Here is a 27,319-nt window from a genome sequence, read left to right on the forward strand (position 1 = left end):
GAGATAAAACCAACATCCTAGAGGGAGGATCCTCTATTTTAAGGTGCAGAGAGGGCAATCTGGCTAATGTAATTTTTTCCTTTCTTTCTGTAGTTGTTCAGAGAAGTGATGGAAAATGCTGGTTCCAAACACAGATACAATTCTGTCTTTTCTCGAATGCTCCACTACATCTGAAGTTGCTTAACTTCTCTTTCTTGCCTTTTCCTACATGTGAAGAGAAGTTAATCCTATCTGCCTTTACCTCAGAGGGATTGTAAGGGCAGAGTTTGGAAAAGAATTTGCTGTCTACGCAAAGAATCCACAAGTGACTGCAGGGAAAAAAACCCCAGACCTACCATTGGGAAACTCCAGCACCAGTCTACTGCTTTCTGGAAGTGGAGTGTTCTGTTACATAAACATCCTTGAAGCTTTGCAGAAGGGGTGACATTCACATGTGGGCCCTGACTAATTGGGCTTTGTGTGTGAAGAACGGGGATGGAGAGGATAAGGAAATGAAATCCCTAAGGTGCAAGCTGGGCCTCCTTCTTCCCATGGCCTGGGCTGCTGCTTACGTGTTGGAAAGGGGTCTCAGAGCCTCCTGCACCACTGAGCTGATGACTGAGAACTCTGTGGGCCCTGGAACCCAGGCTGCATCCTCAGTGGGCTGTGAGGAGTCAGCTCTGCCCAGCAGCAGTGCTCAGAGAGCATCCCTCTGCCCAGCAGCTGCTCATGTCCCTTTGTACTTAAATCACCCTTAACTCAGTGCCCCTGGCCTCTATTTAGGCATGATATCATGCACACTGCATTAACTCTTGGCCGCTTCTATGGAGGCAGAATGCAGCTCCAAACTTCAGGAGATTCAAATTGCTCCCTTCCACTGAGTATGTGGAGATCCTAGATCCCACAGTGGCTGCTGTGATGCCCAAAGGTAGGCAGCACAGCACCCATCCATCCAAACCTCACTCAGTTCTCTGGGCCCAGCCCTCCCCAGCCCCTCACCTGGCAGCACAGCGGAGCTGCAGCACGAGTTGGAAGTCAGCACTTTGTTCTGCACACAAAAGCTTTATCACTAGTCCTGACCAAAGAAAAGAACTTGTTTCCTCCTCCATGTCCTTAGGAACATAGCAGACATGTAAATATCTATGGTAGTGTCTAATACAAAATTCACATGTGTATTTTTCTATATGTTACAACACACACAGAATAACATCTGCAGGTTTTCCACTCTGTGTAGCAGCTCTCAGGGTAAGAGGACAGATTTAGCAGAGGGGCTGTTAAAGGAGCAGATTCACAGGCTGAAAGAGCCAGTGTGGAACTGGTTAGGAAAGAGTAAAATCTGAATTCCCAACTCTTTTTCTTTTCACAGCTGTTAAGAGTTCAGTGGGTTGAACTGCAATCCTTCAAGTTCATCTGTTGACTCCAACACAAAACTATTATAAACTGTGCCTCTAAAACACGTGATGAAACATTTCTTGAGAGCTATTTATTCCAACTGCAGCAGAGGAAAGTTTTCAGAACACTCGGCATTTGGTGGAGGAAAGGTCTCTTGAGCTTTGCAAAAGGAGGAATTATTTGCATACCGGCGTAAGTTGCTTTTTGATTATTTTTTTTCCTGCACCACTGAACAAAACAATACTTTTAACTTTCCCCCACCATGGAAACATGATCAAGTAGCACAAAACTATGTTTAGGTGCCTAGCAGAGAATTTCTATATGGTTTTCTTTCTTTAACCATATGGATTGGAGGATTTATAATTCAGCATTGAACCCAAGGTAATTTAATATTATGTGTTTTCTTTAATGTTTTCTGTATCTGAATAAGAGTTCATTCACTTACAATACTAATGCAGAGGTGTAACAGACTGAGAGCTTCAATCAGGTGTGGGGTTTGCAAGCTTACAATTACAAGGAATAAGTAAGAGTTTGGGGTAACGTTTTTCCAGGTGTTTCTTTTACACCTTTGCTCTGAAGTTTGATCTTGCATATCCATTTACATTCTCCTCTAGGTTTTAGCTGTGGTAAAACACTTTCCATGCTGAAGATGGACCATGCAAATGTGACCCAAGCTATGCTTGATGCTGAATCCCCCAGCACAGAGAAGAACAACAGCAACGAGTATTTTTACATTCTGATTGTCATGTCTTTCTACGGGATCTTCCTGATAGGAATAATGCTTGGCTACATGAAATCCAAAAGAAAAGAGAAGTCATCCAATTTGCTTCTGCTCTACAAAGATGAGGAGGGAGAGTGGGGGGAAGCTGTGAAGCCCCTCCCGACCGTATCGGGGCTGAAATCGGTGCAGATCCCCATGATGCTGAACATGCTGCAGGAGAGCATGGTGCCCTCCCTGTCCTGTGCCATCTGCTCCATGGAAGGCAGCAGCGTCAGCTCCGAGTCCTCCTCCCCAGATGTGCACTTCACCATCCAGGAGGAAGTGCTGGATTCTGAACTGGGGGAAGTGTCAGAAACGCCCCTCAACGAGAGCAGCGAGGGCTCTGTGGAAAACATCCACAAGAACTCCTAGCACTGGCAGGGCTCTCCTGCTGCCAAAGCGTGAGTGGAGCTCCCTCTGAGAACTTGTGGCTCTACTTTTCTGCTCTCCAATGAACTCTGAACAGGTATCTGTGCTCCTGGGCCCAAGGTGTTCCTGAGAGCTGGCAGGACAACGAAGCAGTGGTACCCAACTGCAAAGTGTAACTTGCACATAATTGGGTTGCTTAATTTTAATTTTTCCATTATTATTTCTTGCTATGAAACCAAGAATGTGGTGAATATATATGTATTTTCTAACGAGGTAATTATTACTGGCATGTCTCTGCATATTTCAGAATTCTGTAAATATCTGGGAAATGTTTGGGGAAGTTACCCTCATGCAAATGCTTGGTTCTTAAAGATGATGGGTAATGCTCATTCACACAAAGCTGTGATAGACCAGAAATTCTCTTACTGTGTTTTTCTTATGACAAACCACACCAACAGAGCATTTGCTCAATGAGGCCTTGAAAGCTGAAAATTTGTTGATGCTGTACTTGAAGGGGGATTGCAGCATGGCTGGAGACTGACTTCAGGTACAGAAACGAGGCAGACAGAAAGAGCACTGAGTTCCTGTGCAGTTTGTGAAGCCTGGCTCCAGACCTGTTACACTTTTCTGTGTCTTTGCTCGAGTTGTACCTGTACAGGCTGGGTCAGGTTCACCACCTCCTGCTGCAATCCAGCCTGTGACTGAGTTACTAACAGGGAAGGGGGTTTAGTTTTTTGCTTTTGTACTTTTTAAAGATGTGTACATTTGGTCATGAAAGGCAAAGATCTAAGTTAAAGGAGATATTAAAAGATCTTTGTTACAGACTGTAAGATGTAGAAAGGCTCAAACAGGTGCTGCTCTGTTACACCCCCTTGAAAAATAGGTGGAATTCTGATTGGAATTTAACCTAGCAAGGGTGAATTCCTGGCCCCACTGAAATCATCGGCTGAGGCAGGGACGGGCACAAGATTTTGTGCTTCTCTGTTGGAGTTAAATTCTCTGTTTGAGGTCAGTAAAATTGTACCCATTTACATCATTAAAGAATCTAGACTTTCTGCTCTAGTTAAGGCAGTGTAGGTAAGCATTGTGTTACAGCTTTTTTATAATCAGCTCACATGTGACACATGCATTTCTATAAAGATATTAGTAACTGGTTTTTAAAACCACCACAGACTTCCCCCTTCCCCAATTCAATGGTACTGTGACATTTTTCAAACGCTTGTGAAATTTGTTGCTAAATTATTGCACTTTCAAGAGAAGTAAAAATCAATACAAAGAAGAAAATTAATATTTCAATCATACCTTGTATTTTATAATAATAACTTATTACAGTGTTTTGATTAGTTTTGAAGCGTGAGGGCTGAAAAGCCTGAACCTAAAGCATTGCACAGCAAAATATTTGCAAAATGTCTCCACGTATTTCCTGCACTAAAATAGCTCTGTGATTTATCCACTGGCATTAGAGCTTGAGAGACAGCTCGAAAAGCATGAATGCTGAACAGCAGACGTGAACTGAGGCCAGGGTGAGCTGTGCTGCTGTGCTGGGAAGGGCTCAGAGGGTTAATGGGATGCAGGGATCAGGGATCGCTGTCTCTCTCTAAGCACAGCACAACAAAGGCTCATTGTGCTCACAAAGGGTCTGCTTGGGGCGCACTGAAGGCAGCAGGAGTTTTTCCATCGACTTCACTGAACTTCGGATCAGACCATATAAAGCTTTTTGGTAGATTTACTCTAAAAGGGGCTGTTTTAAGTTTGAAAGGAGCCAAATTAAGTTTGGCACTTTGCCTGGAATCACTTGAATCCTGAAACTTTCCAAATGAGACTGACATGTGCAAGTTGTCACATTTTCCATTGCTTTCTCCTCCGTCCTTTACTTCTGGTATAAATGTATTTGTATCTGTAAAAAGCTGATGTATATAATTCCTAACATCGAGTTGTATATAATTGTCTCATGTATTTAAAGTTTATTGTTTCTACTGGCACTAATTTTATTTAAATAAAGAAACACATTTCCTGGAAAAAATCTCCATGTTTGTTCACTACATCGACTAGATTCCCAGTAACCAAACTGGACACAATTCCTGCAGGATCCTTTTCTTAGCCTCTCTTTGAAATGATTCCTTGGGCTTTGCAGTGCTGCAGCATTGTGGGCTGACTGGGGCTGAGCCAGGTGCTCCAAATGCACCTTTGGTCCCTGCTGGCTGCTGGGCAGCGTGCTCAGGTTGTGTGTGCAAGCCACAGGGATCCCATGCTGCAAAGACCTGGGGGTGCTGGGGAGGCACTGGGGAGGCTGGAAAAACTGCTGTGGAAACTTGTGCTGCTCATTCAGACTCTGGACATGTTTGCATTTTGAGTTTCAGAGTTGGATTTGCGCTCAGCAAACTGAGTGGGCTGGGGTTGAGGTTATGGACAAGGATGTGACACAGATCTGCGATCCCACTGGGTTTTCTCTGCTTGGCCATGGCACACAGCTGGCTTTGTCACAAGCTTTGACCCTTGCTCTCACTGCTGCTCTGTCATTCACAGTATTATGTAGAGAGGGGTTTTCAGAATCTGCCTCTAACGTTTAGAGGCAACTCTGAACTTCCCTGAATCTGTTCAATTGCGTGTACAGATTCACCAGCACCGGTTAAGACCTGCTTGCACGGGGTAATTTGAGGTTGTTTCAAAAATCAGATTACTAAATAGTTCTATTTGCTCTCTTTCCCACAAAACAGGCTCCCCTGTGCTCTGCTCTTCCCTCACTCCCCATTAAATAATTCTGGGGCCTGGTCACAAGCCTGTGTGGAGCTCCAGCTGCCCATGGGCAGGCAGTGTTTCCCGGCAGTCCCCCGGGACAGCGGCGTGTCCTGGGCTAGCGGGTCAGTCCGGACACTCATCTGCCACGTTCACCCACGCTGTGCCTGGGGCTGCAGGGCTTCCACTGCCTCCAGTGACTCAGGGAACATCTGACAGCGCTGGGGATAGGGAGGGAAAACAGAATAAAATGTAAATTACAGCTCTGCTGCGCGGATCGCAAAGGTGGCTTATTGCAGCCGTTTCTTGATTTAAATGGAGCTGCTCTAAAGGGAAACACCGCCTGCTTTGGGGGCTATTTACCAAACACAGAAATGTGACCACCTTCCTGCAGACTGTGATGGAGCTAGCCTTGAATTGTGGGGTTGGACAAAGCATGTTGATAGTTCTGAATGTATTTGCCTTTGTCCTAAGGCACTTGTCTTTGTCCAAATCAGTATTTTGATGACACTGGGGAAAAAAAAAGAAGCAGCAAAAATCTGTTTTAGCTATAAAAGTTAGATGCATGTGCAAGTGCATGCAATGATGCCTTGAACACAGCCCAGTGACCCTGGACTGCCAGGTGAGCTATTATTCCAGAGTAAGTGTTGCTAATCTTCAAAAGCTACAGATAGAAGGGGAAAAAATTGCTCTCATTAATCTTGTTTCAAAATCCTTTTGACTACTAAGGAGTAAAATGTAATAATATTGTTTTTTCCAAAATGAATGACATTTCCAGTGTGCTTCAGTAACTGAGTTAGATTCAGAGCTAATAGATCTTGGCTTGAAGGCCATGATAATTGACTGTAATTTGACTGAATGGAGGTGATTTTTTTTACAAATGCATTCTTCTTTAAAAGAACACAGCAATTAGGCTCTCATTTCTCTTACATTTACTGCACATACTCCCTTTGAGAGAAAAGGAGAAGATGGTCACACGTGGCCTGTGGACATGGGCTGGCTCCAGGACCTCCTGTAAATAGAAATGCCAGCTCTCAAGGTTGCCAGCTGGGATCTGTGATAGGACCTGTCCTAAATCCTGCCAGTGCATCACAGTCAGACACCTGTGAGGTTACTCACTGAATGGCTGAACCTGCTGAGCAAGTGAAGGGGGAATGCAGAACTCATCTCTTGCTGAATAAATGAAAGGGGGATGCAGAACCCAGCTCTTCCCCAGGCACAGGATCTGTGCTCTAGCCCAGGGAGGATTAACCAGAGAAGGAAGGCAAACAAGAGAATCCACTCTGGCAGGACCAGAGCACAGGTCACAGAGGGTGGTAAGGCCAGGAGCCTCATGTGCTACCACTCATTGCAAAACTTCCCTCCTCAGCTTGGCCCTCTCCCAGTGGGTTCCCTGGATCTGTCCCTTTCTCAGACACGTGCCCACATTCACACAAATAATCAAATCAGTTCTCAAAGAGTTGGAAAGGAAGGAAATGGGTAAGTTCTAGAGGTCATTTCTGTTTCTAGGCCCTTGGTGCGTGATGCTGCACAAGGATATGTGTACTGCTTGGGGACAGGGCGTACACAGGTCCCAGGGAAGACCATCTTTTATTGCAGACATTTCAACCAAGAGGTAAAACCATCTGCCTTCAATTTTCATCTAAAAATTTCAGATGGGAGTCCCTACCACATAAAAAATGAGCATTCTCAGGGATGCTCAAAGTGGGTGCAGCACAGAATAGTTGGGTGTGTCAGGTGCAATCATGGACCATGCTCTCCTGTGTTTTCTGACTTACCATGGCCACGTTATAATCTTTTTAGAACTTGTCCTAGTGGGAAGATGATTTCTTCCAGAGTTAACAGTTGGATCTAAGAGGCATAAAAGTAGTAAAATTGTTTAGGCTTTTGGTTTTCATGCATCATGTTTTCCTCTGTGTATTTGGTTGATTTACTTTTGTACTTTTTCCATTTTCACACATCTCTGCAGGTCCTGCTGTGTACAGCCAAAAACAGCTTCACCTTCTTAGTGCATTGACACTTCTGTAACCAGCTCAGCTGGGCAAGAAAATGGAAAATAATAAAAAAAATCAATGAGCACCAGTTTTTCAAAGTTTAATTTGGTTTGGGTAGGGTTCTAGTTAGTGTTAGGCCAGGTTAGACTGAGGCTTTTGTCACACAAATAAGTGACTAAAAATGGATAATAAAGGCAATTGGATGGTGCATTACAGACTTAGTTCTCAGCTCTATCCCTCAGTAATCTGTTCAACTGGCCTGTATTTCTCTTGATTATCATATGGTACTTACATTGCTGTCTGTGAAAATATGAGATGTTTCTGCTAGATATGAAATACAAAATCCTTACCCACTTATGTGCAACAAATTTTTTGCCCTCCTTGATACTACTAGATGCAGCAGTAGTCACTGCCAACAAATGCCAATTTCTAGCACTTGGAATAAATATTTCAGCTCATCCCTCCTCAGGCCTACAGAAGCCATGTAACAGGGTGTTTTGCTTTGTTGAGAGCTGGAGAACAGGGCAATAGTTCTGGGATATGGGAGAATAAATTCAATTTTCCCTTCAGCTCCAGGTTCACCGTGGTAGTCTGGAAAATTACTTGCTTTGGCCAAGACTCCCTTTTATAAACTTTAAAGACGAGCAACCTTCCCTGCCTAAGGCTGATGAAAAGATAACTATGCTGAGAATTTCAGAGTGCTGAGCTCTGAAGGAAAGTGAGAAAAGGCAGAAGAGCTGTTTGTCCATAGAGAAGGAACCAATTAAAGAATTAAAAAATTTCCTCTGGTGTGAACTCCAGCTGTTCAGATGGAATTGGTGTGTGATGCTTCCAGGCCCTGCAGCTCAGCTGTGAATGCTGGACCTGGAGCAGCCTGCTGTGGGGCTGCTCCCCAGCCCAGACCTCCCTGGGACAGCTGTGTCTCATCCCAGCAGTTAAAACATCAGCTGAACACTGCAGGTGAGAGGATGTGAGACAGGCAAGTGGTTTTGAATTCCACCCTAGCCAATGCACAAAAGCTCACTCTTCCTTCTCCTCAGGAAGAAATATAAACTGTGCACCTCTAAGGATGTACATCCTCCTTGTCTTTCCTCACATCAGGATAAACTGATCAAACAAGGCTTCCTGTAAGAGAAGAGAGAGGAAGAGAAAAACTGATGCTGCTACTATTTTTTAGCAATAGGTATGGAGTGTTACAGCAGCACACAGGCTGCCTTGAACATAACACAGGAGAGCCCCTGTGGTGCCCCTTTCCAGGCCCTAATGGAAGACCCATCCCACAGTTTTCCTTACAAATACCTGATGCCCAAAACGACCCATTGCAGCTGCCAGGCTTGGCAGCAGCAGCAGCCACTGAGTGTCAGTAATTGCCTGCCAGCCTCCAGCACTGTGCTGCCCCTGCACTGGGAGACAGGGAACACTCTTGACACTTGTGGAAGCAGGGAGCAATGCTGGGGCTGCTGGGAGTGCAAGCACCACTGGGACACTTCTCCAGACCTGACTTTCCTCACTCATCACTGCATGAGAGCACTGTGGAAATTTGGGGGATGTGCACTGACTGCACATGGGTTAATTTTCATCAGCTGCACAGGATTTTACACCAAAGGATGCTCTTGACTTTGGTTACAAGGGTGTTACCCAGAAATGACACTGAGGCCAGTGATGATGTGATGGCAGCAACTACTCATGTTTACTGAGAAACAGCTTGTTGTGCCTCCACTGGAGGAAACAGCAGCAAGAGCCCTGCCACATTCTGTTTCTCAGGGTCTGTCTGCTCAGTGTTAAACATAATTAACTTCAGTCATAGCTAATTAGCTGCTCTTTGGCCAGGACGTGTATCTCAGATGGATGCTCATTGTAAAGATTTTTTTCCCTGTATTCATCAAGAATTCAAGATTAAAATAATCACGCAGCTCACTTCTGCAGAGAGGTGCAAATGGCTGCTGCAAGGACTGACCTTCATCATGCTGTAGTGGCAAGGAAAATGCTGCCATGGAGGTGGCTGCTCAAGGCTTTTATTGCTTCAGGTGATCTATAGGTACTTTACTTACTGTTGGTGTAGATATTTACACAGTGCATTATCATTAGTTTTGTAATAAAACTCACGAAGAACATTCAATAGATCCCAGGATTTCTTCTGTCACTAAAAAAGAATTTTATCCACAGCTTCCCTTCCATGACCTTTAGTTTGGCTTGTGAAGTGCTATCATCAGGAACAACAAGAACATTATATGTGTGTGGAAAGAAGAGTACAAAACATTCATACAGAATAGACAGAGCTTTGGGACTAATAGTTTCCTGTATAGGAATAATTGTGAGATTCATGTGTGCCAGGGAAATATCAGAAACCCAGGAGTACTAGACTCTCTGAGTCCTTGTATTTATTTTTTTATGATATCTAGACAGACAATGAATTTTCCCTCATTTTTCTGTTGAGAGCTGTGTCAGTTTGAACTGGGAGAGTCCAATAATTGCACTTATATTTGTATGTGTGTTCTTGATGTGCCTATCTTTTCTCCCTTTTCTACCATTTTTCTACAGGACTGTAGCCCGGGGAAATTATTTTTTCACGCCTATCCTTGCCATCTTTTTCTTTACTGCATAAAAGACATAACTTAAGGCACTAAAGTCAGGTTGAACTGATTTTTTTTTTTTCCTTGGCAGTCTTTAATGCTGACTGCTACCATCTCTTGAGTAGTGCAGTACGTGCTTCCCTACCAGCTACACACACTGACATATGGTTACCATCAATTTTATAGGGGCCTGGAAGCACTAGGATTGTGTTCATTTATCCTGATGTAAAGTGGGGCACAGGATTTGTAACTTCTACTGCAGGTCACCAGTTCAAATGCAAACCCAGGGCAGGAGTGGCCGACCTTGGTGTGGGACTCGATGGCTTTTGTGCCACCGGCTCTGTGAGGCTGGTTCCCTCAGCACACAAAGGAAATGGCTTTGGAATGGAAGGTAAAGAGGAGACATTTTATGGCTCATTCTGCACAAGCAGCTGCAGGTCTGTAAACTGGGTGATGTGAGGTAGCTGCTGAAGTTGCTGGCTGCAGGGGAATGGTGGAGCCCCCCACCACTGATGATCACTGACACTCCCCAGCTGCTGTCTGCTCACAAAGCACAGCTCCAGCTGGCACCATTCACAAAAGGCTCTGGGCCATGAGGATGGGAGGTACAGGGGCCACCAGCCCTGTTCTTATGCTGATGCTGATGGTGGAGGGTGCACCTTCTCACAAATGTTGCACCCAAAGTGACATCAGGGCGGTGAGGGGAGGGACAGGTTCCAGGCAGGATTTGGGGAGATAACCCTACATGCCCCCCAACCCCTGCAAGCCAGGAATTCATCTTTCAGAAACAATGTCTCTCCCTTTCACTTTGTGTTTTTTCCTTTTTGTTCCCTCTGGGCTCTGGAAACATGCATTTTATTGCTACACAGCAACTTCCCTGAACTCTATCTGGAAGATTAATGGCTTATTGAAGAACAGGCAGGATTTAGATTGTCATCAAGAGACCCATAAAAGCAAGCATGTAAAAAGTGTTATGGAAACAGAGCGTGGCCCCTTGGAGTTTTCAAGGGTGGAAGCTGGGCTGTCCACATGCCCTGCATCCTGCTCCCTCACCCCTTGCTGGGAGCACACGTGGAAGGGCAGTGGGAGTCATTTGTGCTGGAAATGAATGAGTCCCTTGCCATGAAATTTACTGTAAGTGCACCTTTTCACATGAGCTGGGTTTTTTCCAGGCCAACTTCTGCCTTGTTGGTGTGCGTGTGTATCTTGTACGTCACTGGGAACACGCTAATGACCATCAGGAACATTTCTTCTGGAATCCTCACAGATATCCCTTGTGATCCAATTTGAAGCACTGCCTGGAAAATTATTAACTCCTCTCTTTGGTCTATGAGGGATTACACAAATCTGCTCTGCAGCTTCGGGCCACAGCCAGCTCATTCCTGTAGGCATCCTCATGCTGCTCTCCAGGGAGCTGTGCTTTTAGGGAGTCCTGCACGTAAGCTATTGTTGCATCTGAAGGCCAAACTGTTCCATTTAAGCATGGGTCCATAAAAGTGACTGTGCTACCAAGCCCTAGGGAAAGACTGGGCTGCAGGTTACCAGTGAAAACAGCACCCTGCTCTAACATCAGATACAGCCCTCAGCCTTTTTTACCTTGATCTTTTTCTCAGGATTCATCAGTGCTGATATATTCTGTGTGTGGCAATAATGGCTTCATAAGCATGCCAAGTGTTGATAGCAGTGCATGGACAGTTACTGCAACCATTCCCCTGATTACTGAGAATTGGCTGAAGTTGCCTCTCTCCCCGTGCTACCATGGGATCTGCAGGTTAAAGCCCAGACAGAGCTGAACAGGGAATGCTGGAGCTGTAAAAACACAGCTGGCTTGGAGAATGGGTTTCTTTGATAAAGGTTTAAAAAAGAACCTCTGCAGATTTGTTAGGACAGCTCATCCTCACAGGTGTCATTTGCTCCATTAGCTTTGATCCAGCACCTTCAGTTTCCATGGGCTCCCCTGCCCTCCTCAGCACCATGGCTCACTTTCTGCATATCATAGTAGAAGAAAAACTAAAGCATTAAAATAAAACCTGTTTCTTTAGCTTTCTGTATTTCTTCTCAACCCAGTAAGGGTGCAGGTTTGCTTTTGGCTCCTCACAACAGTGGGGTTCCCCAATAAAAGGGCTCAAAAGAGGTCCAGTGGCCCTGGATCTTTAGGTTTTCAGGTATGTCAATAGGGTCTCCTCACTCTGAATTCTCACCTTCAGCCACAGATGTCCCCAAGGCAGGTTAACCTGCAGCCTGCTTTTAACCTGTCATTCACAGATGCTTGTTTTGCATTTTTCTCCCCACTGTGCTCTGGATCAGCTGCACAGGAAACAGGCTGCCCTGACACAGAGCTCTGACCCCTTGGGGCAAGCTGGGACCTGGGGTATCCCTATTCCCCTTCCACCTGCTGTGGGGGTTGAGTCTGTCAGGGGTGAAGAACACAGGGATGGGGCAGAGATGAGCCATGGCCACACAATTGCCTTCACACAGTGCTTTGTGCAGCCCTCCAGCTGTTCAGTTCATGTGCATGGAGCAACTGGAAGTTATTGAAAAGTCTCTTAATTACACCGATTGATTCTCAGAAGAAATGCCAGGTGATAAAAGCCTTAAAATGAGGAGGATTCCTGCCTCCAAGCCAGGGCAGCAAGTGCAGCTGGTGAAGGCTGTGAGTGCTGCAGAAGGCTCCCAGCCCCATGGGGATCCCCCAGAGATGTCGTGGGGCACAGCCCCAGCCGGTGCTTTTGTAGCTCCACGGCAGCCCCAGGGGGATCTCCAAAAGACTGCTGTGAGTTACACCTGAGCTTGTGCTGTTTGAGTCCCACAGAAGCCCTGTGCCTCCCCAGGGCTGTTTGCCATGTGGCAGCCTGGGAGCAGTGCTGGCCCCAGGGATGGCAAAGGGCAGGGACAGAGGGTGACCCTGCCCTGCTCCATAAGCTGACAGAGGAATAGCAAACCCTGTGATTTCCTCCTCAGTCACATCTCAGGTGCTGCTGCTCACATCCTCATGCTCCTTCATCCCCAAGGCCTGTGATTAGTCCCCAGTGGCTGTGTCAGGACACACTTCATGGTTTAATTACACATGCAGTCAGAGCAATGTCTCTGGCTGCTCAGCCTGTCAGGCCCCATTAGCTGAGAGCATCCACGTCCCAGCACTGAGCAGGCTGGTGACAACGTGCCAGGCTCACCCAATGAGGGCTTCATCTTTGCTTCAGCTTTAACACAGACTGCTCTGACATCTCCTCATGCTTTGCAGAGCTCCCTAGTGAAGGTACAGAATGATTGTCCCTGCTCCTGGGGCTGGGCTGCCTGGTGGCTGTGCCCATGGAGGGGCCAGGGGGACATGGTCAGTCCTTGGTGCTGCTGGTGGTGACCACAGCTGTGGCCTCAATCACAGGGTAATCAGAAAGCATTTCCTCCCACGGGCTAAGGGCTGCTCTAGCTTTGCCTTGTTGATATTTGTGAAACCTCTAATTAGCTGCCCTTTCATTTTGCTTTGTATCTGAGGTTGATACCGTGTCATCTGCTTTTCTCAGGAGTTTTAATATTTCCAGTGACTTATGAAAAGGGCAATTCTGTCAGGCATTTTGTGACCTTTAACTTGGGAGAATGTCATTCCTGAGGAGGACTGTGGCCATTTTGTCTGCTGTGTTCCTCACAGTGACAATTTTGTGATGATGGTCACTCTAGAAAACCAGACTGCAGATTTTTAACTGTGGACTAAGGAATCCCATAGGGAATTCCTGTCTATCCAAACTGTATACAAAGAAAATCTTGTTTGCTGTCTAATGCCTATAAGTGGGGGACCTCAAATGAGCCAACTGGCCTGCAAAATCAGAAGGAAAAAAATCTGGTGAATAGTAAATTTGTTGGGAAAATGGTATTTAGGTCATCCCAAAACTATTTATGAATTCAGGTCAAATTTTCTGAGTAGTTACTCCTGGGATTTCTTTTATTTTTATTTTTTTTTCCCTGGGAGTGGATTCATTTTTGCTTTTTACTAAACTCAGGGGTTAATGCATTTGCCTAGAAACTGGGAATCCCTCATACAGTCTCAGTCCATGCTTGGGTGGAGCTGGATAACCCATTCCCACTGAATTGCCAGCACTTTTGAATATGTTAGGAGGAAAGGGCAGTACACCCACAGTGTGTCCCACTGGACTTGTGTCCCTGCAGTACAAAATATGTATTTCCTGAGCCAGAGAGAAAGAAATTGCAAATACTCCCTAGTATGGTGGCTAGTGAATACACAGAGGCAAGAATATATCAAATTTGTGCTATATAGTCCACTCTGACTATAACTGGTATAAAATTGTACAAGAACATCAAGACACTCAGATTTGTTTATCCTATAGCCTGGCAGCCATAGTGCTCCCATAAGAGATGTGGATTCTCTCAGGGCATAGGTAGAAATCAGTCTGGATCCATTGATTCTTGGATTTAACCAAGGAATTAAATATCCTATCATTTATTTTGCTGCTTCAGAAGCAAATGCTTTGTTGAAACAACTCTGTTTCAAGTAAAAGCCATGTTGATTTAGTTTTTGGTGAGGAAACATCAACTTAGTTAAATTTGTACATCATCTTTTTGACTAAAAGCAGTTACTCACTTGAATCTGTCAAAGTGGGGCCCCATTTGTCAGCTAGTAAAGGAGGGGATGCAAAGCAATCAACTCAATTCACCAGAGCTTGCAGGCTGGGAGAGGAGATGTAGGAAGCAGAGAGCTGAGACCAAGTGATCTGGGATGTGGTTGGGATGTCATGAGTCAGGCTGGCAATGGATAATAGGTAGGTCTTTGGCAACTGTGTTAATATTTAAAAACAGCCTGAAAGTGATAATTGGATCTCACTGACTGCTTCAGTGTGCTTGTTAAAGGTGCTGCAAGCTACAGCAGACTTCCATAGCATGAGCAGAGGGGAAATATTCACTCCTGAGACAGAAAGCACCATCTGACCTCTCTTCTCCTCAGTCTGTCCTAAGCGTAGAAGAAAAAGTGGAGCTGGGCTGACATTTATTTTTCTGAGAAGAAACCAGCCTGTCTTTAAATTCTTCTTTGGGTTTTTCCATCTGATTTTATAAATGACATATTATTTTACTGCACCCTTAACTGGAAACAGACCTTAGATTTTGATGAGAATATGTCCTGTCTTTTTCTTAGTAGCTGCTAGTTCTGGGGAAGGTGTGGTGGGCAGAATGTAAGGGGTGGAATCCTAACAAAACACAAATCCCTAAGCACAGGCTTTTGGATCAGTTCAGGATGACTCTCAACATCTCTGCCCATTTCCTTATACATCTGTTCTCCGTGGGAAAAATAAAATTCTTTTCAGAGTCAGGAAGGATGAAAATACTGGGCATAACCTATAAGAAAGCTTGAATTTCAGATGCATCTCTGCAGTTTTTCCCAGTTAGCTAATAGTGGTGTAGTGACATCTCAGAGTGTTGATACCTTTTTCTCCCGTCCAATCTGATCCATGCAGCAAACAGCTGAAAAATCACCCCATGGCAGGTGTTGGAGAGAACCTTCACAAGGATGTTTGAATAGGATATTCCTGTAGGGTCTGGCTGCACAGTGTCATACTGGGCAGGGGGAACAGCCCAGAGTGTGGTGGTGAAGCAAACAGGACACTGCATGGGACAAACAGGTCCCTGAGATACTGAGATGGGCCAGAGCTCATCAGTTTGGATGTTCTGCATATGACTGTCTTTGAGGAAAGTACCATGCAGTTTTAGCTTTAATGGAGTGGCAGGTGCCTAATCATTCCCTGTGTGCCTGAATTTTGTACAGTAATTGGTATTTGGTGTTTGCTGCCTCAGATTTGTTGCAGGTTAATGCCCAGCCATTGAGCTCCAATTCCTGTGTATATTAGGATGTGCTGGTATTTGAAGGGAAATGTGTAATATTCTGGTTTTGAATCTGTAAATGTATGCACAGCTTTCCTTGGTTGCAGCTTGACAGAGAGTGCAGGAGCCAGCATAATCAGCAGTTCCAGGATTTACCTCTAAACAAATATCAACAAGAGAAAAGCAGCAGTGCAGCAGCTTGCACTGGATATAATTCTCATCAATTCACTGAGTGAGACAGGATTTGCCTTATGAGCTGACAAACCATGGACAGTATCCAATCCCATGGCACTGCAGGGGTATCAAAGTTCACTAAATGCATTTACCTGCTAGCATTCTGAGGCCAATATTCCTGCTTTAATAAAAGTACAAACTCTGTTGGACAACAGCTTTGATTTACAGCTGCATCACAAAGACTGCACAAAATGTATTTATTCTTTTTTAATTCAAGAGAAGCCTAGAATAACAAGATGGTCAAAGGGGAATTTTAATGAGATTTATCTCAGCAGAGGGTTTTAACTGAAGCACATGGTTCACAGACAATATCAAAAGGTGACATCCTTTACTTTTTCCCTCTAGGGGCTATAGCTGCTTTTGTCCTTCCAGGAGCCTGGGACTGCTGGGGGACTTGTCCTTGCTCTGGGACTGGTGTACCAAAGCTGGGCTGCAAAGGAGGTCCTGGCCATGGAGGCAGGTGTGGGTAATAAAGCTTGTTAGTGCCCCCAGGAGCTTGAGCTCCTTTCCTCCAGCTCTCTTTGCTCTCAGGAGGTGGGAAGCAGGAAGATGTTACTTCAGCTACTGCTTCTGGGACTGGAAGGTGTGTTTTTAATTCTTTCCTCTAGTTCACATTTGTGATTTTAAGAATAACTCTGTTTTATATGACCTGGAATATTTTTTGCAGTAAGAAAGCTGTCTTCTGGTGCTGGAATTTGTAATTGTGGTGAGATATATTGTGGTACCTTAGCATGTAATAACTGATCTCTGTGGGACAAGAGCTTTTCCAATTCACAGTCCTGCTCAGTTTTAGGGAGGTTTGTCTGTAGATGCCTGTTACACATCAGGAAAATGTGCCTCTGTTTTGTGAGTTGCTCAGAAAGGGTGAAAGGGGTCACCCTGGTAGCTTGTTAAAGGTGGGACAAGTCTAGGTGGCCACAGAACTTCAATTGTGCTGGTTTGCCTGGGGTGGCTGGGAAGTTTCTGGCGCTTTCTCTGCATGGCACTGAGTTGTTTCTGCTGCAAAGGCAGGGTTTGAAGGCTGAGTCACCACATTTGAATGCTGCACTGTTTCAGTCCCACGTAGGGCTGGGTGACCCAGGAGCAGTGCGGGGGGTTCAGTGTGTGTCCCCAGCACTGCCAGCTCACAGAGGATGTGACAGCCTGGTGTTTCTGCAGCCAGGACTCGGGCTCTGGGGCTGTGTGGCTCTCTGCTGCAGCCCTTGGTTGGGCTGGGAGCTCCTGTGATGGTGTGCTCACACCTCTGAGGTTTGCTCCAGCTCCGTGAAGTGCACTGAAAGAGGGAGCAGGAGGCAGAGCTGTACATGGCACAATCACCCTGCTGCCACAGCTGCACTGGGCCAGTTCCAGCTTCCACAAACTGAAGATGAACCTTCATGTGGAGAATTTGGTTGTTTGGCTGGATCTTTTTTTATGTCTGGTTTTTTTTCCCTGCAAAGCCAGAGAGGTGTACAAACTCACTGATAAGAGTTCCCTTTCACTGGCAGTCCCTGCTATCATCATTAAACCTAGGCAGAAGGTTTGTGGATAAATAGTTCAAATCTCTTTAAAAAGCAATTAAATTTTCTAAGCAGAAGATTCAGTGAAAGGTACAACAGCTGGATTTCAGATAAATCCTTTATATACCCGTTTGTACACCCATGTTCACCCCTCCACGTGTGTGTGGTCCTGTGGTGCAAGAACAAAACCTCTGAGAGCATCAAAGGGCAGACAGGGTGATCTGAGAGCCAGGGTGGCAACCTCAGTGTGCTGCTTTGTTCTGATGCTTCACAACATCAACACCTGTGAGAGCACTGGCTCTGTCCCAGAGCACGAGTTTCTTGAGTCCTGTTACTTACTGGATTTGGGAGGTGTTAGAGGCAAAAGTCTTCTGGAGCACAATGAGCAGAGAGCCCTGAGACATGGAAAGAAATGCATGTTTTTATTTTTAAATATCTGCTCCTTGGAAGCTATGGAGTATAGTAATGGGTCCTTCCTGTCGCCTTTCTTCCCAAGCTTTTGTGTGACTTTCTGTCTCACAGCAGCAGCTGCCACCTGGAATTTGAGAGAAAAATTGCAAAGAAGAGTTATCACCAGTGGATTGGGCTTGGGGCACTGCTTTTAGAAAAGGTGTGGGAAAAGTTGCCTGGAAAAAAACCTGCCAAACCATAATTATTACCTGGGGATCTGCCTGTGAAAAGTGACGTGAAAGCAAGCTCAGATCTCAGAATCCAATAAATAACTGACAGAAAAGGCTCAAAAAATGCGAAAATTTGCAAAAAAATTCTCAAAGCCGTTTTTAAAAATCGGAAGTTATGAAAATGGCAAATTCTGCTCATAAAGTTCATATTATCTTGCTTTTCATTTGTTGCTCATGTTGCCATGGCACTGTAGCAGTGTGTGGAGGTAAAAGGAATACTCTGCAGTGCCCTTGAGAGCAGGGTGCCACCCCCTCGAGTCCCTGCAGGCAGGGCAGCTGCTGTTCCCTGCAGGTGTGGGCTGTGCTAGACATGCTGCTGTAAATTGTCTGCTGCTCTTGTCACCTCCCTGTTCCTGTACCTTTCTGTGAAATGGCAGCACAGCCCTGCTTGGGATTTTGTTTTCCTCCCTGAAGTGGAATCTGCCATCAGGACTTTGTACCTCTTGGGGCTCCACTTGATTTATATTCATCGTTTTATGTCATTGTCAGGTTCTGCCTCATTTTTGGGTGCAATCCCACTTTCCTAGAGGCACATTCCCTGTTTTTATTCTTGTAATCTCAGCTTTGTTAGGGTTTAAAATTATCAAACTGACCAGTGTGGTTTCTTGCTGAAAAAGGTGCTGAGCAATTTATGTCAGCATGCTGAGAGACTATTCTGTGCAAGCATTATCCTGTGCCCCCTTGATTTTATTCCTTTCTGTATGCATCCATTCTGGGGAGTTCTTGGAGATACTGTGCTAGATGGCTTTTCTGGTCTATCAAGTAACAGCCATTATTATCCTCCTAAGCTTTACACACATACCTTACCTAGGGGAAAAATAACTACTTACACATAAAAAAGCTTTTTAAAATATTTTTTAAATTGTAACAAGATACTGCATTATGATGTTGTAAGCTGCTCAAACTTCTTGGATAATCACAGTGTGATAATCACCCTTAGACTTTAAAGGCATTATTCTCTGCTAATGTAGTTTGTATCCTTTTATTCTGCAAAAGAAGAGATATTTATTCTTCCTGTTGTACAGCAAAAGTGAGCAGAACTTGGTAGATGAAAGCCTTGAGCTGATATGCATGGAAACACAGGATGACAATATTTTGAGTCACTCTGAGAGGCTGCAGGTTCAGCAGATGTGAAGCAGTAAAACTGTCTCTCCATGAGAAAAAAGCAGTTTATGCCAACACTGCTCAGATCAGCTAGAGGCTTGCAAGCTGTTACTGGCTTTGCAGATGAATAATTGTGTGAGTAAACCATGACTTCCAAACAGCTTGGCCCTTCCCAGGTGTACAGAAAGGCAGGGGCAACCAGTCACAGGTCATGGGGAGAAAAGAATCTGGTCACACTCGTAGTGAAAGCAGTTTGTGACACTGCTGGAATTTATCCCACTGGCAGGTCTGTGGGTAAGGGCTTTTTAGACAGAGACCCTTAGGGATGGGAGGAGTATTTTTCAAATTAGCAACTGAATTTAGCTTGCCTATATTATGAAGGTTACCTAAACTGTTAAGTTTCTTTCTAGCCACATGCTTCCAAGAAAGTATTGTGGTTCCCTGTGATGTGCCAGTTTAGGAAAGGGGTCAGTTCTGAGAGATGCAAGGCATAAGGGGTAGCTGAAACCCACTGCCCTCAGTGTGACTGAAATAATTGTTTAAAAGTGAAGAAGGGTTGTTTGGGTTTGTGTGTCACCTGTGTAGGTAAATAAAGGGCTTGAGTATCTATCTTTGCTATTAAGGAAATTTATGTCACTGCAGTCAAAACCTTCAGGTCTACTTAGGGACAGAATTTAAAGAATTTTGACTATGCAAAGGCTCTGAAATTGCTGTTCAGGTTATTTTTAGAAAGTTTGGATTTTCTCATACACTATAGCAGTGAGTGCTGCAGAGGTCTGCCCTTGGGCACACCTTGCATGTGTCTGGGTCCGTTTGCAAGTGCTTGGTGTGTCCTGGCACCCCTGCAGACCGTGGCATGCTGAGGCAGGCTCTGTGTGAGCCTCTGAGATAGCTCTCAGGTGAGCAGGGGTCTGCATTTAGGTGTCCATGACCTCTCCAAACTCCAGATAACTCCAACAGTTCATTGTTCTGGGGGTATAAATGGTACCAAACAAGCAGAATGCACTGACTGTGCCTTGTGTGAGCACAAGGCAGAGTTGGGGAAGGGCTCCTCAGAGTGGTGTGTTTGCTAACAGTAACCTGAGGCTTATGCTGTAGGTCCCTGCTGCACTGGTTTAGTACTTGCAGACTTGCCCCAAAGCCAGTGTGTGTGAAATTGCTGTGCTCGTGTGCAGCAGTGCTGAAGAATTCCATTTGCTGGGGCTGCTGAGAGTGGCTGCAGTGGTCACAGGCTCTGACAAGGACCAAGCCTGCCTGCTCTTGGGGCAGGTTTGCTGTGTGAGGAGCCAGGCAGGCACTTCAGACACCCAGGGCTCCCTGGAGCACGTGGGGCTCGCACACAGGGACAGGACCTTGCTGACTTGTCAGGGATGCTGCTGTGGGTGCCCCATCTGCTCTTAAGATGCCTCTAGTGCTCTCTATAAATGAGTGGTATTGAGAGACCAGAGCTGTTAAATGTAAGGACAATGCTGGGAGAGTGACTCTCTTCTTGCTGCCTGGTGCTTTGCCTTCTCCAGTGCCAGGGAACACTAACATGCACTTTCTTCAGTCCTTTCACATCTCATCAATGGATTTCTAATCTTAAAACTCCCGTTTAATCCCAAAGTGCTCTGAATTTGAATTCCAGTCTGTTAAACCTACTTAAGGCTTCTACCATTTCTTCTTTTTCTCTGACTGTGCAAAATCCTTCAGTTCATTTTATTTTTAATAATGATCCACATGGCATAATCATGCAGTCCCAGAGTAGATTATGTATATATAGACCCTATGTGTGGTCCAATTTGTGTGTCCTGACACAAAACTGCACCTGCTGCATTTTATGGCTAGAATTTAAAGATTCTTGTGGCTTTATTAGCTGAGAAGAAAGTCTGAGCAAAAACAACTGAAAAACCCCAGTAGCTTTATCTTTCAGAGTGGATAAGAACAAAGTGTTAAGTGTGTGCAGAGGCAGTGCTATCTTATTTCATTGGCATGGATGCTGCTTTTAGGATTGTTAATTCCTGCAACCTCTTATCATTGAGATGTATCTGAAAATGTATTTTCCTTTTTTTTGTTCTATTATATTATGACTCAGGGACTTGTTTAAATATATAAAGAAACCATATAGATCACCTAATTCAATTAAGGTTGGACAGTAGATATTTAATTGCCTTATCTGTAAAGAACTCTACAGGAATTGAGCACTAACATATTTGAAGGTCTGAGAATTATATTAGTAGCACTGTGTATTAGTGCTAATGAAAAGAACTGGGTGATGTGAGGTGGTTTTTTTTTGTTTTTTTTTTTTTAATCTACAGGTAGGAATGGAAAAGTATTTTAAGTTTTCCCTTTCTTGCTCAGCTCCTGACCTGAGCACTAATAGGGGACAGGGATAGGGATGTGTCCATGTTATAGGAATGCACATCACTGAAACAATGACCTGGTCACCTGTTCAGTGCCAGCTGGTCCCTGCAGAGCTGTAAACTGGCAGCTCTTCATGCTGTGATGCTCAGGGTCAAATTTGAACCTCCAGTTCTGGGATGTGAGCAGGACCAAGCCTGGCTGGGTTGTTGCAGTGTGTACTCCCCATTGCTGTATTTCACAGCCCTGCTGATGGAGCAGAGGGATCTGGCTTGCAGGTGGGATGTTGGCTAATGCTGGGTTGCTGTACCTTTAGCTCTGGGTTTTGTGAAACCTCCTACAATGCAATTTATTCAGGTTTTAGAAACCCACTGGGAAAGACGGTGGTAGTGTATGAATTCAGGTAGGAATGGTGCTCCTTCAGCAGAAGCAATGTAGATAGAAACTGCATCAGGCTGAGGATGGTAAACACCTTTAGCACATGCACATGCCTGATAGATGGGATATTCAGTGATATTCATGTTCAAAAGATCTTATTTCTTCTCATGCACTGTCTGGTTTCCTTTCCCTTGGAGCTCTTGGTGTTCACTGTCTGAACTGATGATGTGGGTAAGATCAAATTCAACCTGACAAAATAAGTCAGAGGATGTGAAATCCTCCTTTCTTCCAGTCTCCCCTGTGAGCAAACAAATGTCATTTCACCCAAGTGAAAAGTTGTTCTCAACAGGGTTCAGACTTTTAGATTTAGTGAAATTATGTGGTTTTCTACATATGGAGACAGTTTTGGGATTTGTTTGTGTGGGGGTTTATGTTTTGGTTTTCTGCTTGTGATCCTCAAGGTGGTATATTAATGAGAGATTATTCAGACAACTCATTCTTCCCTTCACCTTCTTCCAAAACACTGGGCATCACAGGCCATGGGGTCAGGCAGAGGGACAGGGCTTGAAAGGGGTTTTGCTTTGTGCAGGGATCCTATGATGCCAGGAGAACAAATATGTGGACTAAGGGATGACTCCCATTTGTCCTTCTGGCTTCTAGATAATTAGGTATGGTGTGTTAGCTAGGCTGTCCTTACTGTTCATGTCACAGTCTCACACAAAGACAGAGCTGAGGGCCCTGCCTGTCCAGCAGAGGTGTGACAGCTGCCAGAGTAGAGAGTGTCTAAAACATCAGCTAAATGGCAGCAGCAACACCAAGCTGGAGTGTGAAACTGGAGGATCTTCTGGCAAAACAGGAGCTCTAACAGGAATATTTCATTAAGACTCTGCAATGAGTACAATTGTTGCTCTGTTTGGGCTGGTTCTTTCTAACCAAAACTTACAACTAAGCTAAAGAAACAATCTCGGGATGTGATTCTAAGCAGAAGGAACTTGAGTGTGAAGTAGGGGGAGGTGGGATAAATGAAGCCAAGGAAAAGAGGGGTGCCTGTGGAAACAGCCCAATTTATTATTTTTTTCCTTTTTCTCAAATAACCTTCATTACATAATCTCAAGTAACTTTGTTTTCATATTGTAAGACTTACACACATAAGCCTAAACCTGAAGACATGTGTTTTTTTGGCTTTGCTAGCAATCTTTCAGGAGACAAAAAGGGCCCTGAGGACAAAGCACTTTGTTTGCTTAACTTTGGAAGGTATTCATTCAGTCTTGACGTTCTGTCCTCTCCCTAGCCTCAAGTAATGTGATCCTAGGAGGTATTGCTTACAGCTAAAAGTAATGTTTGCTCTTCAGACTTTTATAGCACGCAGAGCTAGCAACAAGTTTTGCCAGTCAGCTTGGAAATTTCCTGTGGCAAGTCATAAATGGTGTCAGCATTAATGTTGGTGTGGGTGAAGGTAAAGGTCTCTGACTCTTTCCAAATCTGGCATTTACACTTCTAAGATAAATGTTGTTCTAATTGCATAATACGTCACCGTGGCACCCAGACCTTTCTGAGGATCCTTTTCTGTGGGGCAATCTCCACTCTCACTGTGTGTGCTGGTGGGACTTGGTCTGACTGCCTTGAACCATTTCTGAGAGGTATTGTGGTGTCTGAAGAAGTTTTTGGAACAAATCTGTAAAAAATAGTAGCAACAAATTGTCAAAGCTGGGCAGTGTAACCTGGGTGTTTTGAAGGTAGTCAAACAGAAATTACTGAGCTGCTAACTGTGGTGCATAATATTTCAGAGAAATTAGCTTTGGTGCCAAAGGAATAGCAGATGGCAAATTGATGCTGATTCTTAAGGGAATCTGGCAGGATTAAGCTGGGTAAGGATGACTTTCTACAGGAGAAAACTATTAAACAATTATAATAAACAATAGAATTAGTAGTCACATAGATATGCTGAGGAGGAGAGATTCACACAAAGAAGCCATGCCTCACAGCTATGATGATTTTGTAAGGTCTCAATAATTAAGGAGCTAATTCTCCATCTGGCTTATGTTAGAGTACTAGAACTTCTTAAAAACCCTAACCAAACAAAAAAAAATAAACCCAAAACAAGCAAAAAATACCCAAAACACACACTCACAATTCCTCACAGAGATTGAGTTAGGAGTAAAGCACTAGCTTTCCACAGTGGTTGGCAATAATAGAAAAGGCAAAAAATAAAATTAGGAAAAATACTAGGAAAATAAAAGAGAAAGCATCTTCATAGTTTGTTCTTTTCTCATTTAGTCTATGCAGCGTTGCACTTTTCATAGTGTTCAGAAATTTCTGAAGATGTAGGAAATGGTGAGATTCCTTAAACTTGGGAGATATGATGTGAGGTAGAGGGTGGGAAAGGCAGGCCATGGCAGTTTATAAACTCAGAGATATGGAAAAGGTGACTATTCAGAATTTCTCATGACATGGGGTCTATAAGTACATAATGAAATAACCAACTGACAAGTTTAAGGCAAACAAAACCCCCCTTACTTTTTTTTTCCATAGAAACATAATTAAATGATGGCATGCCTCACCACAGGATGTTTTGAAGGCCAAATGTTTCAAACCATTATTACACAAATCAATGGAAGAAAAAATTTCCACGGAAGGCTCCTGAGCAGTAGATACAGTCTCTGGCTGAGGAAGTTCAGAGCAGGGAGGATACACTTGGGAGATATCCTTGTACCCTTGTGCTGCCTTCTGCAGGCATCCCAGCTGCTGCGGGGGAAGAGCAGCAGATTGGAGGGAGCTCTGACCTGACCCTGGACGTGTGCTGGTGCTGGGGAATCTCCCTGCTCTGTTCCAAGGAAGCATCTGTCCTCCTCCAGCTTTCTGCCCTCTGAAACTCTGGCTCCTGTAGATGGACACAAAGCCAAGCCAGTAAAAGCCATTTTCAGTGTCCTCTGCCAGTCCTCACACCAGGACAGAAGAAGGCAACTCATCTCACCTCTTGGTTTCTTAATACAGAAGAATCAATTCTTGATAATAAACTAATCTTGGTGGGATTTCTGCTAGTCCAGTGGCTTCACAGCCAACCTGTTTCCTTCCCAGCCTGCTCCTGCAGCGTGTTTTCCATGAATTTTCCATTTTTGTATCCCCAAGCAGCAGATTCTCTGAGACTCACATCCTATGTGTGAGGCCCAGCACAACAAACTTGCCAAAAGTTTACCATAAAAATAAACTAATAACTGGAAGGTATATTCGATATTTCAGTTGTTGATGCTGCTGCTGTTTTATCTACTCATTTAACAGGGAGATTTTTGTGTGTGGTTGAGGGTGGGTTTGTTTTGGTGGATGAGGGACTGTTTGTTTGGTGGTTGTTACAGATTTTATTTTTTTAAACTGGATTTTAACTCCTATGTTTATCAAACAGCTGAAAGAAGTTTTCTCAGAATTTTCACAAAAAATCCCACCTCGATATCTAAAAATGGAAAATTCAGAAAAAAATGGAAAATTGACAGACTTAAGCATGAGTGAACACAGATTTTGCAATCTCCATATGATAATGGTGTCTTTATATATTTGATAGCAGCAGGAAACACAGAGGGGACTTCTGAGAGTCCTTTACTTTTCCTGTTTTCATATGCAGTAGTGATGATTAACTCTGCAGATTCATTGAAGCAGGTGACTCTTAGACTGCTTTTTATCCTGACTTTTGAGGAAATTAGGTTTTATTTCCTGTATGCTATTCCTAAAAAGACCTAAAAATATTCAAATATTCCAGCTTCAAACTGAAAGATTCCAAGCCACATAATTGGATACCATATGGAAAATATTTAAGTTGGTAGCTTAACATTCATCTGTGCTCTGGTTAGACACTTAGTGAACAGCTGTGGAAGTAAAAAACACATGAGTAATTGGATCTGCTGTCTTTGGGAACAGAATTCAATCCATGGTTTTAATTTTCTGTGCACTTTGAATGCTCAGCATGATGCTGATGGGAGCAGCAAAGCAATGAGCAGGTTTGAGTGTGCTGGCTGTGCCACTTTTCCAGGCTGGTGGCAGCTCTCCCAGGAGCCCTTTGATACATTCATTGGAATTGGATTGAGGAAATCTCTAGTACTGCTGTCCTTTATGAAGTTCCCGTGGCAAATACCCCATATTCCTGTTGGGTAATATTCTTGGGAAAAGGAATATCCCTTTGTCTGTGTGGACTAGCTCAGTTTGTGGCTGGGCTTTGGATTGCAGCTTTCAGGAGCAGCTGATCTTCCCACAAAGGGAGCCTGCTGCACCACCAGCACAGAAATTCACTGACTTAGCAGTGAAGGGCTCTGCTAGCAGTTCTAGCCGAAATTAAAAATATCTCCGTTTTCTTTTGGAAGCAAAACAAACTCTGACAGTTTCTACTTTGTGTGGTTTTTGCTTATGCAGCATCTCTAAGAGAGATTTCCTCTCAATTATTTGGCAGGGTTTTACAAAGAATGATGCTTTTTAAAAGAACATCTAAATTGCAGGTTGTTTTCCTTAGCAAGGCATGAAACTTCTTCCATGATTCATGGTTTGCATACAAAGTGTGCTTTGAGGGGAAGAAGAGACAGCTTCTTCCTTCTGCCCATCTTCCCACTGCATGTTGAAGGTAAAGGGAAAATACAGGTTTGTCCTTTGTTTTTTATTTTATATTTGTCCCAAATTCTAGAGAATGTATTGTGCATTGCTGCTGCTTCATGGGATTCCCCCTGCTTTTGGCTGAGTGAAAGGCACAGCACACACCTTCTGCAGAGGGTGTGAGTGGTGACTGGTGTGTGATCCCACTTTGCCAGTAGCGAGCACGGTGCTGAATGAGAGCTGGCTGTGATCAGGGCTGGACAGAGGACAAACTTGTGCCAAAGAGCTGCAAAGGGCCTCTTCTGTTGGTATTCACAGATTAGATCAAAACATAACCCAACACAAGGATCCACTTGGGAAGCTCTGGTGCATCTTGACTTGCTCTGTTTGTGGAAAAGTGATGCTTTACAGAAACTCCTTTGAAGAGGGACTGCCTGTCACTCAGGAATTTGCTGTACCTGGTTGGACTTGGGTGGGATGAGGGTTTGCTGAGAGCCTTGGGAGAGGAAAAGAGTCGGCTGCAAGCGCCTGAGATTTTGCTCAAATTTCTGAGCACTTTCTGAGAGAGCTCACAGGGTGGGGATGAAGCTGTAAAAGTCTCTGGGGACCATAATAAATCTGATTTTTCTCAGCTAAGCTTGGTGGTGATCAGATGGCTGTCTTGGGGCTGGGAAGAATGGCAGGGATTGGTGTTCTGAGTGGGATTTGGTGAGCCTGGGCTGTGATGTGGCTCAGGGCACAGATTGTGGACAGCTAGAAAGCTATTGCCAAGTTATTTGAGGAAAGTGCAAGCTTTCTACTGTGTTTTTCCAAAATTAAGGCTGTGTTCCCTTTCCCCTACTTAGTATTTTCTTGTTTGTTTCTTGTCCAAAGATGCTTATAA

At 44.3% G+C, this 27,319-nt stretch overlaps 1 protein-coding gene across 1 annotated transcript; it reads left to right on the forward strand.

The window, feature by feature from the left end:
- Positions 1-1,345: 1,345 nt before the first annotated feature.
- On the forward strand, positions 1,346-4,511 carry KCNE4 (potassium voltage-gated channel subfamily E regulatory subunit 4). The gene is made up of 2 exons (XM_033068701.1): positions 1,346-1,563; positions 1,986-4,511. Exon 2 carries the CDS (start codon positions 2,012-2,014, stop codon positions 2,501-2,503), a length of 492 nt encoding a protein of 163 aa, XP_032924592.1. The 5' UTR covers positions 1,346-1,563; positions 1,986-2,011; the 3' UTR covers positions 2,504-4,511.
- Positions 4,512-27,319: the final 22,808 nt, after the last annotated feature.

Source organism: Catharus ustulatus, chromosome 10 (assembly GCF_009819885.2).
Source record: "Catharus ustulatus isolate bCatUst1 chromosome 10, bCatUst1.pri.v2, whole genome shotgun sequence".
Taxonomy (NCBI): Eukaryota; Metazoa; Chordata; class Aves; order Passeriformes; family Turdidae; genus Catharus; species Catharus ustulatus.